The 14,295-nt window shown below is 37.5% G+C and overlaps 2 protein-coding genes across 14 annotated transcripts in view; one reads left to right on the top strand and one right to left on the bottom strand.

The window, feature by feature from the left end:
* Positions 1-13,946, bottom strand: part of RARS2 (arginyl-tRNA synthetase 2, mitochondrial) — an 82,409-nt gene extending 68,463 nt beyond the window's left edge. For both annotated transcript variants that reach the window (XM_081296571.1, XM_081296572.1), the window contains exon 1: positions 13,885-13,946. In XM_081296571.1, the coding sequence (XP_081152697.1) occupies positions 13,885-13,920 (36 nt within the window). In that variant the 5' untranslated portion in view covers positions 13,921-13,946. The remainder of the gene's footprint in view (positions 1-13,884) is intronic.
* Positions 13,947-13,996: 50 nt separating this feature from the next.
* ORC3 (origin recognition complex subunit 3) overlaps positions 13,997-14,295 on the top strand; it is a 70,359-nt gene continuing 70,060 nt past the window's right edge. For 11 of the 12 annotated variants that reach the window (XR_014022160.1, XR_014022161.1, XR_014022162.1 and 8 more), the window contains exon 1: positions 13,997-14,127. Coding sequence is in view for 8 of the 12 variants with exons in the window: in XM_081295518.1 (XP_081151644.1) it covers positions 14,104-14,127 (24 nt within the window). In the remaining 4 variants the exon portion in view is untranslated. The remainder of the gene's footprint in view (positions 14,128-14,295) is intronic. The other variant, XM_081295527.1, reaches the window with a different exon arrangement.

The following is a 14,295-nucleotide window of genomic DNA, read 5'->3' on the forward strand; positions in this document are numbered from 1 at the left end:
AAATAATAAATAAAATAAAGGTTCACTGATGACTTAGAAAGACATTAAAAAAAAGAAGAAATCATGAAATTCATTTGTAAAAATAAAAGACCCAGAATAGCAAAAGCAATTCTAAGCAGGAAGAATGAAACAGGCGGTATAGCAATACCAGACTTCAAACTATACTACAGAGCAATAGTAACAAAAACAGCATGGTATTGGTACCAAAACAGACAGGTGGACCAATGGTACAGAATAGAGGACACAGAGACCAATACAGAAAATTACAAGAATCTTATATTTGACAAAGGTGCTAAAAGCATGCAATGGAGAAAGGATAGCTAAAAACATGCAATGGAGAAAGGACAGCATCTTCAACAAATGGTGCTAGGAAAACTGGAAATTCATATGCAACAAAATGAATCTGAATCCCTTTCTCTCGCCATGCACAAAAGTTAACTCAAAATGGATCAAGGAGCTTGATATCAAAACAGAGACTCTGTGTTTGATAGAAGAAAAAGTTGGCTCTAATCTACATATTGTGGGGTCGGGCTCCAAATTCCTTAATAGATGACCCATAGCACAAGAGTTAAAAACAAGAATCAACAAATGGGATTTACTCAAACTAAAAAGTTTTTTCTCAGCAAGAGAAACAATAAGAGAGGTAAATAGGGAGCCTACATCCTGAGAACAAATTTTTACTCCTCACACTTCAGATAGAACCCTAATATCCAGAGTATAGAAAGAACTCAAAAAATTAAACAATAAGGAAACAAATAACCCAATGAACAAATGGGCCAAGGACCTGAACAGACACTTCTCAGAGGAGGACATACAATCAATCAACAAGTACATGGAAAAAATGCTCACCATCTCTAACAGTCAGAGAAATGCAAATCAAAACCACCCTAAATGCTTACAATGGTATATTTTATGTTATATATATTTGCCCACATTTAAAAAAAATTCAAAGAAAGACTTCTGAAATTAAGTAGTGACTCACGTAATTGTCTCTCGCCCAATATCAAATTAAAAATAAAAGGAACAAAGGAAATAAGATAGAAAGTGAATAAGTAGGTAGCTTGGTTCTCCAGCAGCAAATACACAAAATATAAACAGCCCAAATTCATAAAACTTCAAAAGGGCTAGCAAGCCAAGGAAAGATTCTGCAATTTTGACACAGAATGGGGCAATACTATTTGATGAGCTACCTATCTTAGGCCTCATGTATCAGAAGTCAGAGAAATTAAATAATAATTTTCATTAATAACTCAAATCTGGAGAGAAACAAATAGAATGAATTCCATTCGTCTTATGACTGGGAGATGCTGCCAAGCTACAGAAGAGAATGAATAAAACAGGGAAGGGAATTCTGGCACTTTCCAGAAAAAAGATTCTAGGGTAACACACAGAGGCCTTCCCAATTATGGGAGCAAACTTTGAGATGATGCTGTGTACGCAGTAAGAATCAGAGGAGGGATTTTTTTTTTTTTTTTTTTTTTTAAGGAGCACTGAAAAACATCAGGGCTAGGGGCTGGGGATGTGGCTCAAGCTGTAGTGCGCTCGCCTGGCATGCGTGCGGCCCGGGTTCGATCCTCAGCACCACATACAAACAAAGATGTTGTGTCCGCCGAGAACTAAAAAATAAATATTAAAAATTCTCTCTCTCTCTCTCTCTCCCTCCCTCTCCCTCTCCCCCTCTCTCACTCTCTCTTTAAAAAAGAAAAAAAAAAAAGAAAAACATCAGGGCTAGTTAGTAAAAACTAAATATGCCCAGTCAGAATTCAGGAATGCTATGTAGGTCACTATGACCTACTGAAGAGAGAGACAAAAGAAGATAGAGTAGAAAATTATAGTTTATATTTTTGCAACCACAAAAGTGAGGAGAGCAAAGAACAAATGTATAAGGAATGAAGAAGTCACTCATGCAATAGGCAAACAAATACAAAGTTGGGCAGAGCTGTCAAGCATGACCAACAGAAAAAGATCAAGCATTACAAACAGGCAAACAAACTAAGGGAGAGAAAGGGAGGAGGAGGGAGGGCAAACTGAAAGACAAAATGCAAAGAATGCATCATACAAGAGATCAAATAACTCTGTCCAGAAGAAAAATATAATCCAACAAAAGACATTCTTTACAAATGCTCCAGGATTTGGAACTTACTCAAGATTATGAATAGGGTAAAAGAGAACTAAAAGACAAAATGAAAAAAGATTAAATGGGAAGATAAAATTTAAATTATCAAACCTTCACCATAAAACTAATAACCATAATCACAAAGAGAATATTTATAATTAAAAACAAAAAATATTACACAGAAGAACTAACATAATCAGAGAATTCAGGTTTTAATGAGTAGCCATTAAAGGGGTCAGAAAAATAAAATTTGGGACAACACAATTCAAAATTAAGAAAATTGTTGTTCTAAACCACAGAAAAGAACAAAGACTGGCAGGCAAGCTGACAGAAAGGCAGGCAGATCGATTCTCTAGCAGCAAACCTAAAGACAGAGAGACAAAGGCCAAAGTCACAAGTTTTGAAAGTGATAGTTAAGGGAAGAAGAAAAAACAAAAAAATATTCTGAGGGGCCACACATGGTGGAAGCATATGCCTGTAATTCTAGCCACTTGGGAGGCTGAGGCAGGAGGATGGCAAGTCCGAGGCTAGCCTTGGCAACTTAGCAAGACTCAAAATAATAAAAATAAATTTATGTGGCTCTCAGTGGGGAAGCCCCCCCCCCCTTTAATCTCTAGTTTTAAAAAAAAAAGATTCTGAAGTCAAATACAGCAACCTCATTTGGTGGGACTTCCCACTTGATCTCAGCAGTCACAGAGATGAAATTAGAAAAACCCAAGAAAAACAAAACATATTCACAGAGATATATATATCTTGCTTCCTGAAGAAAGAAGGGATAGACTGAGAAGAGGGAAGAGAAAAAGTGTAAGATTGTGTCATCAAGGTCACTGCTATAGACAATTGGGGCTAAATTTTTATACACAACACCTTTTGAATTGCTATCCAAAATAACTGTGTCATATTGGAGATAAGCCTATGCTAGGCCCAGCAAACTTCGGGCAGAATGAAGTACTGTTAGCAATAAGTGAATGTGTAAGCATACATGGAACCTCTTTACACAAATGGCAGCTGCAATCAGAGGTATGACCAAGGTGATGGGCAATGAGGCACAATATTCAATAAAAAGGAAAACTTCCCTGAAATAAAGAACCAAATCTAAATCTTGGTATATTACTGCAATTACATACCATTTAGCAGTAAAATTAAAGTAGATTTGGTTGCATTATTACAGATGAATCTTTTAAAATTGATCCAAACAACCCAAAAACTTCAAGCTTCAGAAAGATTAGTTTGATATCATTTATATAATAGTAGTAACTTGCAAAATAATACTACTTAGGGAAATATTCATAGGTAGTGAGTGTTACTCACAAGCCTATAAACACAAATTTCAGGACAGACCTTACCTCTAATGTGAGGAAAGTGTTTGCAACTAGGGATGGGTATCAGATAACTTAAATAGTATTTTTAATATTTTATTTTTCAAGTTGGGTGGTGAGCAGATAGAAATTAATTATATTTTTCTCCATGATTAAATATTTTATTAAAAAAACAAATTATAGATCAAAATAAATTACCACGAAGAAAAGATAATAGAGAAAACTCAATACTGAAATGTATGCTGGTTAAGTTACTAAACTTAAAAAATAAAGCACCCTATCAAGAAAACTCCATGGTAAATAAAATAAATATATTCTGTAGTCATGTTACCTAATCACAAAGATCCTGATTGGTTAAAGCAAATAATTTATTAATGATATTTTCATCTGCTCAGTTATATTATGTCATTTAATATGAATTAGCTGACATATAAAAATTAGAAAGCTAACAAGACTGGGAGGTTCTGTGCATTTGCCTCTACAGTATCAGGAGAGAAAATTCAAATTCAGAGCTAAATAATCTGGTATTATTCTTTTGTTGTTTTCCTAAAAAGATTTTGACATAATTTAATAATCTATTTTAATGTTATATCTAATAAGTAATTTCTAAAGGTAAACCCTCCCTTTGATACTCGTAGTATTATTTTGTCTGAGCTCTCAAGATTTCTTTTTAAAGAAAAGGCAGCACAGGTCCTGTTTGAAAAGCCTGCTTGCAAAGAATTCAAGTAGGCCACATGCTGGGGAAAAGACTGGCAGTAAATATCTCACTCAATTCAATATAAAATGACCAAGAGACAAGTAGGAGAGATACAGTTAAAAAATAGACTCTCTATATTATAAATTTTGAGCAAGAAAGTTACCCAATGCAAATTAGAGAGGTAGAGGAAAGTTATTAAACCAATTGTGAGTGCTAATGGCCCCATCACCCATGGCAGGGATTAATACTAAATTTGAATCAAGACCCTTTAAAAACACACTCCAAATTAAAATGTCTTTCACAATCCCTTATCTGTAGAGACCTCATTTAGCAAATATATTGAAATTTTAAAAATAGCACTTTGGCTTCTTTTTTATTTAAAGCAAAACTAATAATTGTTATTTAAAATGGCATTTCAGTAACGAGTACATGAGGAATCATAACATTATACTTTAATGCTAGACATTTTCTGTTGTAAAATTTAAGAAACCCTAAAAATAAAAACTCATTACAACATAACTCAGTTTTTATAAAAGGTATGTCCATCAAGTCTTCCTTTCTATCTTCCTTTTTTTCTGGCTGTATATCTGCATAGAAATATATCTAAAAAAACCCGTCAACATTCATGATGATGATTACTTATAACTGGGATATTTTTGTTGTTGTTTTGTTTCTTTTTTTGAAACAGGTTCTCACTAAGTTGCCCAGGCTGGCTTGAACTCCTGGGCTTATATGATCCCTATGCCTTGTGAGACCATTAGCATTCACAAGAACATGGCTGTAGTTTTTTGTTGTTGTTTTAATTCTTTGCATTGTTTAATTCTTTACAATGAGTAATCATCATTTTTGCAAAAATGAGCAATAAGTTTTTCTCTAAGAAGCCACAACTAAAAAAGCACTTTTAAGAATTCCTATTGAAAATTAAGCAGAAATGCTGCTTTTGCTTAAGTTTACGTGGGGCAATTGCAGTCATCTAGGGTAATGGATAAGTTAGATCCCATACCCCAGAAAGTCTGAAGGGGGGATTCAAAACACCCTGTTCTCACAGATTCTAATATAAGAAGGGCTAATATTTACTGAATATATACAAAAGGCTAAATACAATTCTAAGCATTCTATATGCATAATTTAGCCGTATCCTTGTGACAAGCTTATAAGTTAGCTAGATAATTTTCTAGATTTCACAGATGAGATACAGAGAACTTACAAATCAAAAAAGGATCATACAATGGAGTCTTCCATGGTCATATATATATACACACATACATACACATATATACATACATACATACACACTGGTACTGGGGATTTGCTGAGAGCCATAGCCAAGTAGGAACTACACTTGGCATTTTTGGTTGAAAGGTAACCCCAGCAAGCCATTGAGATGATAATGATTATGTTAAGATCTGCATTCAATTGGAGATTAGACCCCTGCTGTTTGCCTTGGCCTGCTACTTTGGAGCTCTTGCGGGACTCCCGGAGAGTTCCCATTGGTTGGGGAAGTGCGGTAGGAGGGAATTCCGGAGGAGGGGTTTCCTGTTGGTGTAGCGTGTCCCCGTAGAAGGCCACGTGTGTGGCATTTGCGGGAATTTTTGAAATAAAGTTTGTTCCTGCTTGAGTGGCTCGTGATTTTGTGCCCAGCCAGACTGCGGCATTTGAACCCAGGGACACTTAACCTCTGAGCCACATCCCCAGTCCTTTTTTAATATTTTATTTAGCAACAAGGTCTCATTGAGTTACCTAGGACCTTGCTAAATTGCTGAGGCTGGCTTTGAACTTGCGAACCCCTTGCTTCAGCCTCTCAAGGCAATGTGATTACAGGCTTGTGGCACCATACCCAGCTCCATGATCATATTCTTAATCACTACACATTGGTTACAACACTTTGCTGCAATTTGGAATGACTTGGGGATCTTTAGAAAACACTAATGCCTTCCTCCCACATGCAAATATTCTGATTTAATAAGTTTGAGATGTGATCTGGGCAGAAGACTGAAAAAAAGTTCCTCAGCTGATTCTCATGTGTAGTAACATATGGGGATTTCTGTACTACCCTTTTTTGCCTCTGGGTCACCTGTGGGTAGACATTATCAAGCCTAGATGAATATCAGAATCACCTGATAATATGAAAACACCATCCCACCCCAGTCAATTGGCCTGAGTTTAGGTAGTTTTAAATGCATCTCAGGTGATTCTAGTCTGAATTCAAAGCTTGAGAATCATTGCTTAGAGAGATACCAGTTCTCTTTTATTAGTCTGCTTTACAGTGCTGTGACCAAAATATCTGACAAAAAGAAGTTAGAGGAGAAAAAGCTTATTTTGAGCTCACAGTTTCAGAGGTTCAGTTCATGGCTGGTTGACTCCATTACTCTGGGCCTGAGGTGACACAGAAATATGGTGGAAGAGAATGGCAGAGGAAAGCTGCTTAGCTCCTAACTGCCAGAAAGGAGATGAGAGTAGCAGCAAAGGAGAGAAGATATAATCCCCAAGGGCATGCCCCCCAGTGAATTACTTCCCCTAGCCATGCCCCACCTGCCTACCACTACCACCCAGTAATAATTTGTTCAAATTATTAAGCCATCAAATGGATTAATCCACCAAGTAAATTATAGCTCTCAAAATATAATCATTTCATCTCTAAACATTCCTGCATCAACACAGGAGTTTGGGGGGGGGGGGAACACCTCATATTCAAACTATAACACTCTCATTTTAACAATGCCCAGACCCTGCAAATATTTTTAATTAGAGGTGTATCTCTCAAATGGGGGGTGAGGAAGAAATTGAGAACCACAATCAAGTTCTCAAATGCCAGAGAGAATGGCTTTTAATTTACTTATATTCTCATATGTTCAGAATTTAACTTTAACTGTCTCTCAAATTGCATTCAGAGCTTTCTCTGATGGGAATGTGGCCTATGGGTTTCCTTAGCTGCAGAGTTTTTTTCCCCCTCTTCAGGTAAAGCTGTTTCTTCCGGCGTTGGGCTTTAGTCCAGGTATAAGAATCTACCCATCATTAACTACTTGGTGCTTCAAACTGATGAAAGAAAAAAGTTTCACAGAGAAGAATATGCCAAAAGGTTACTCAATGAAAGCAAAATAATAAAAGAAGACTATAACAGTAAAGCTGAAAAATTTAACAGAATAAAGTATACAAAATATTAGACATAATCCTTGAGAAGTAAACTTAACAACATGATTGAATGAGGAGCAAACCTGAGGCTGAAAGCTGGGAGCACTTCTTAAATGCATGTTAAAAGTGAAAACTCACAACTGCTAATCTGGTTTCAGAACCTCAAACCATAGATTCTAATACACAATATAATAATGACTAATATGTATTCAGTGCTTGCAATATACCAAGCACAATTCTAAGCCTTAAATTTGGAAACCTAAGAACAGAGATTCCAATAGAATCTTTAGCTCCCAGGGGCATCCAGTATGAAAGCATTAATGAGCTTAGGGGCAGTTCTAAACTACTTGTTTCTCTGGCACACAAGTGCCGCAGTCTGGCTGGGCACAAATCACGAGCCACTGAAGCAGGAATAAACTTTATTTCTGAACTCCACCAGCACACTCCACACATGCTCCCCAGGAATTCTCCCCTAACGCCATGAGGCTTGTCCAGGACCCAGCCACCGGAAATATCCCTCCTCTAGCACTTCCCCAACCAATGGGAACTCTCTGGGAATCCCAGAGAGAGCTCAACTGGAACTCAATGGGAACTCCGCGAGAACTCGCTGGTGTCACCTCTCAACCACTACTTCTGGCAAAAATGCCATGCGTCATCCTGAGTCAGCTGTGGCCCTCAACACACAAGCAAACATAATTCCTATCTTTAGTACCTAGATACTGATGATGAAGTCAAACAAATAATCAGTCTCGATCAAGACAGGTGTAAATTGAGTTAGGAGCTAAGCTTCCTGAGTTTACAATCAAAATCTATGGCAATTGCACACAAACTTTAATAGTGTTAATAAAAAAAGAGATCCATATTCATTAGCAATTAGACATTGCTAAAAGTGGTAGAGCTGACATCGCTTCCATATTGTAAAATACTTAAATTGTCCATTACCCCTGGTTATTCTTCACCCCTGACTCTTATACAATGAGGTTTCTGTACATTTGCCACCAACAGCACATCTGTTTTCCAATTTGAAGAAAATTTTCCTTAGGAAAAGGCCTAGAATAGTTCCAAGACACAAACAAGAATCAAGCAAACTTTAGGGTTCAGAAGGGAACTTCCCAAAGGACTTGGAGGGCAAATTATCACCAATTACTTAAAATGAAAAAAACAGCATCACTTTCATACTTGTGATTTTAAGCAGAACTGAATGCTAGTGGGCTATAAGAGAGTAAGTGTATTAGGTTCACATCAGGATAATAAAATATCTGACACAGGTTACTTGGGTAAGAAAGATTATTTTGGATCATGGTTCTGGAGGTTTGAGTCTAAGATGGGTGGCTCACTGACTTAAGCCTCTGATGAGGGCACATCGTGGTAGGAGCAGAGGATGGAACAAAAGCTTATATCTCACACCAGGAAAGGGGTTGAGGGATGGGAAGAGAGGGAGGACTGCCTACAGTCCCACAGTCCCTTATGAGAATAAGCCTCCAATAACCTAACAACCTAACAACCTCCTACCACACCGTACCTCCTAAAGGTTCACAGCATCTCCCAATACTGTGACTCTGGGGAATCAAACCTTTCCATATAGGTCTTTGGGAGGGAGGTGCTCATTGAAATCATAGCAACTCAAATCATATACCTAGATAATTCAGTCAATTCTGTTGCTGACCTGAATGTGGATGAATATCTTCCCAAAATTTCACCTCAGAACTAGGTGACAATAATTGATCATCAAATTTAATTGCTTCTTGAGGCCACACCTAAAAGCTGATAATAAAACCTGTCAGTATGAGTCAAAGAGGTTTGTATTCCCATTTGCTTGTTAGCAGTGTATCTTCTTTATTAAATTATGGAGATAAAAGTTAATAAAGAGACCTTAAGGCTACTTAAAATGTACCAGTTACATGACAACTAAATGCAATTTGCGATACTACACTTGAAAAATCAACAAAACTGCAATGTAGACTGAAGATTAAAGTTTTATATCAATGTCACTGAATCTAATAACTGTACTAATGATATGTCAGATGAGATTTGTTCTTAAAAATGATAATGTATCAAGAGGTAAAGGAGCATGTATATGAATCCCACTCTCAAATGAAACAGGAAAAAATAATCTAGACAGAATGATGAAGCAAATGTGAAATGTCAATAATCAGCCAACCTAGTTAATCTAGAGGATATGGAAATCTCAGTACTATTATCTGTAAGTTTGAAATTACTTCAAAATTAAAGGTTAATAAAAGAACAAGCTGAACTTAAACTTACTAATGCCAAAGCTTTAGTAATGTTCATACTCCAGCTATTGCTATTGCTATGAATAATAAAGTCTCATGTTTTCTGCCACCATCTCTGAACTATGGTAGGTTAACATGTAAATTAAAATCACAGACCCTTCAGTTCTTGACACGAAGCACTTTCTGTAATATTATCTTAATAGAACTTTTATCTTTTTTTCACCCCTGTGTACACTAAGAATTGAACTCAAAGATGCTCTGAAACTGAGCTGAAATCTCCAGTTTCCCCTCCTTTTTTTTTTTTTATTTTTTGACAGGGTCTTGCTAAATTGCCCAAGTTGGCCTTGAACTTGCAAGCCTCCTACTGCTGTTTCCTGAGTTGCTGGCTTTATGTCCAGGTGCCACCTTGCCCTACTTCATTAAATCTTATCAATAGCCCTAAAGTTATGCAAAACACTCCATGTTACAAGCATTCCATAAATAGTAGCTAATACTTATATCACCACAACTATTAATTTTATGTAACAATCCATAAACTCCATGTTTCAAGCATTCCATAAATAGTAGCTAATACTTATATCACCACAACTATTAATTTTATGTAACAATCCATAAACTCGAATCAACACCATCATCTTACAGCCATCAGGTTAATTTGCCAAGAGTTTGTCACGCAAGTGATAGGGCTGGAATTTTAGTTCTTTTCACTATTACCATGTCATCTCACTTTAAAATCATAAACTCATACAGTGAAATTATAGTTTTTAAATTATATCTCCATATATATTCTCATATTCATTCTTCAGGTATGTATATCTTCTATTTTCCAGGCACTTTGCTGAGGTGGGGGAAATAACAATGATTAAGAAGTGTTCTCTATGGGGCTGGGGATGTGGCTCAAGCTGTAGCGCGCTCGCCTGGCATGCGTGCGGCCCAGGTTCGATCCTCAGCACCACATACCAACAAAGATGTTGTGTCCGCCGAGAACTAAAAAATAAATATTAAAAATTCTCTCTCTCTCTCTCTCTCCTCTCTCACTCTCTCTTAAAAAAAAAAAAGAAGTGTTCTCTGTCTTCAAAAAATATTATAGAGGAAATATACATCAAAACAAAATAATTACTCACTTATAATGTTATTATAGAAGCAAACAAGGGACTGAGATGGAGAACTGGAGGATATACTCTTAAACTATATGTTATCAGCTGGGAATAAATCCAATGAGTTCCAACTACCATTTTTGAAAAATGAAGTAGTATAAAGTAAAAAAAAGTGAACACATACACATTATAAGTACTATTTGTTAAACCTTTATCTTGCATAATGGGTTATGGCATATGCAAAGTGCATTTCTTTTAGACACAGGGAATAATCTATGCAATGAGAATGAAAAGACCTTGGTGGGTTAAAGAGATAGAAAATAACATTTTGGTTAGACCTTACAGAAAGAATAGAGAGGCATGAATTTAAAAAGATGTTTAAGTTCTGGTATAGAGTTTGTGAAATGTAGAAGGATAAGTAATATGATTTGATTTACATTTTAAAAGTCACTTTTTTGATATATGTAAAATGGATGAAAGGGAGGAATAAATAGAAATAAACCCATAAGAAGTCAGTGTAGATAATGGTAGCTTGGTTTGGGATAGGGAGAGGAAGAAGCAGTAATGGGAAAGACTGTTTGGCTCCAAGATGTATTTCCGAAGTTAAAACTAATAGAACTTGCTGAGGTGAAGTATAATCTAAATTTTAGTCATATCCAAATACTCTGGTTACATGAATATACCATGCTTTCCATATGTCAGTATGTCTGCACCCTCTCTTCTTAGAACACCTACACCTTGCCAACCTCGTATTCACTTGGCACACTGCTACTCATTCCCCCTTCAAGATGGAGCCCAGCATCTTGTTTTCCACAAAGCCTCCCATGACATAAAGCCTTCTTCTTTAAGTTCTCTTTTGCATAAGTTTCTAATATAGTGGTTACAGAGTGCACTACAATTATCTGTTCACATCTGTTCCCCAAGCTGGTCTGGAGCCATCCAGGGCAGAAAACATTCAATTTCAACTTTGGGATAGTTGTTAGAAAACTCTAGACTCATTATTCAAAGTCTGCTGAATAGTTGTGTCATATCATATAATATTTCCTTCATTCCTAAACTAGCAAAGAGCTCCTCATTTGTACAAGTACACACATTTTTTTTTTTAAGAGAGAGAGAGGGAGAGAGAGAGCGAATTTTTTAATATTTATTTTTTAGTTTTCGGTGGACACAACATCTTTGTATGTGGTGTTGAGGATCGAACCTGGGCCAAATGCATGCCAGGCGAGCGCACTACCGCTTGAGCCACATCCCCAGCCCCCACACATTTTTATTTATCCTCAACTTTTACTCAATCCCTCAAACACTCCATAATCAGATAAATACATATTTGGTTAATTTATGTTGCCATATATATCCATAAATTCTTTTTAAAAATATTTTTTTCATTGCCCATGGACTTTTATTTTATTAGTTATATATGGTGCTGAGACTTGAACCCAGTGCTTTACACATGGTAGGCAAGTGCTCTACCACTGAGCTACAACCCCAGTCCGCACAAATTCTTTTTAGTGACTAGATTGTGCTTCTTGATTTCACAAACTAAACAGCAATTTATAGAAAAAAATGGTTTTTAAATTAGACAGATTTCAATTCATAAAATCACTTTAATTTACTATCCATGTGGCCTTGGGTAGGTTACTTAATATCTCTAGATCTCCATGTGTTCAATTGCATAATAATATTATGTAAACTACACCAAAGGGTTACCATGGGCTTAAAAAAGTCAAAGTAGCTTAATAACTATTTGTTCCTGTTCCTCCATCTTACCTTCTTTATGAGGAAGAATACAACCTTTGCAAAACTAAAAACAATTATGTTTCTGATCATAGCACTATTTTGACCTGTGGGTTGAGAATACAAAGCATCTACTGAATACTGAGGACCCAAACTACCTACCTCAGAGATAGTTTACTCTCTATATTAACATGACTTTTTTTTATCTTCATCAGCATAATGTAACAGTTCTGGAGACTACTGCCTAAATAACTTGATTTTCACAGGAGCTTTATGGAAAATCTCAGTTCTTTAATAGAAAGCATCTTTATGTTTTAAGAACCTTTGCCCTGCTCTTTCCACCAATGACAAACTGTTTTATCAAGATCAGTATCCAGTTCTAATTGAGCCTTCAGACCCAATCCCCTCCCATACTCTGCTGCTGAAAGATCAGCCTTATCCCATACATAAGATTCTCAATAAATCTGATCTTGCTTTCCCAATTTAGGCACTAGGAGAAGTCTGATGAGGTGGTGTTTTGCCTTACCCTGGCAAGCAATAAACTCAGCTTTGACTTATTAAAAGGTGGTATTAGAGGAGCTAGCAGGGGACACAGCAGTACATCTATAAGCTTGAAGACAAAGACAGAAGGATTTCCCCAAAATGCCTACAAACAGCGAAAATGAGCTAAAGTAAATTATATACCAGGCAAAATATGTCATTAATAAAAAGGAAATGAATTTGTCAAGGCCACAATGGAAACTTTCCTTGCAACAAAATTACAAAGATATTCAGTGAATTTTAAAATTTCTTTTTAATAAATTCCAGATTTATTCTGCAGTTTTTACTCATCAATGCCTCCAAATCAAAAAGGCACAGACTCATTTACTTTTGGGATTTACCAAAATATTTCTAGGGTAAATTGTCCTAAGACTGCAAGAGAAACAACAAGCTTTTATGCTAGATCCTTTTGATAGCAATTCAGATCCATTATCAACTTCACTAAGTGTGTGGAGCATTCATTTCTTTTATGCTAGATCCTTTTGATAGCAATTCAGATCCATTATCAACTTCACTAAGTGTGTGGAGCATTCATTTCTTTGGGAGTCTAATCATGGCCCAAAGACATTCTATCCAGGTAGTGCATCACCCAAGTAAAACAAGGAAAAACGTGGATTGTAAAGGGGGGAGGGAGGCGGCTGGGGGTGTAGCTCAGTAGTAGAGCACTTGCCTAGCATATGTCAGGAACTGGGTTCAATCCTCAGCACCATATAAAAATAAAATAAAGGTTCATCAACAACTAAAAAATACATTTAAAAAATAAAAAGAAAAGGAGCGAGGGAAGCAACAAGTACCTTTCAAAGTCTACTTTTCACCCTGAGAAAACGATCTCTGCCTTATTCCTGACCCTCCACATGACTCTCCTCTGCACCTCGAGAGAAAAGGGATGAAGCTGCAGAAACAAACAGAGTTTCGCGGAACCGACCCTCCCACTGAGTGACTGGCCGCAGCTGCTAATGGGCTTGGGGTCCCCCGCCTCGCGGAGTCCCTGTTCCGCCCGCTCGGGGATCCGTACCTGGCTGGCAATGGATCTGCGGAAGCCACACGCCATGTCTGGCTCTGGCCTCGCTCCTCCCTTTTCTGATCGCCCCGCCTCTGCACGCCGGAAGCCAGCCCCGGACGGCCGCGCCAGCTAATCCAGGAGCCGAACGGCCCGCCTTTAACCTTTGCCCTGCTGCCGCGAGGGCGCGCGGGAAATCCTGAGTGTATCCGCAACCTACCGGGCGGTAGGACCATGGCCACGTCCTCCGTGTCCAAGGTACGTCTGGGCGGGTGCTCACCCAGGCCTCACCGCCGCCTCATTCCTCTTTGGAGAAGGGATTTAGTGGAGGTTATGCAGGCCTCTCTGTTCCCTGGCTCCATGGGAGGGAGAGGCAGACAGTTCAGGCGTCTTTGCCTCAGGTTTAGTTGAGGCCAACTTTGGGGA

The sequence above is a fragment of the Spermophilus citellus genome, assembly GCF_964194105.1.
Source record: "Spermophilus citellus genome assembly, chromosome: 5".
Lineage (NCBI taxonomy): Eukaryota > Metazoa > Chordata > Mammalia > Rodentia > Sciuridae > Spermophilus > Spermophilus citellus.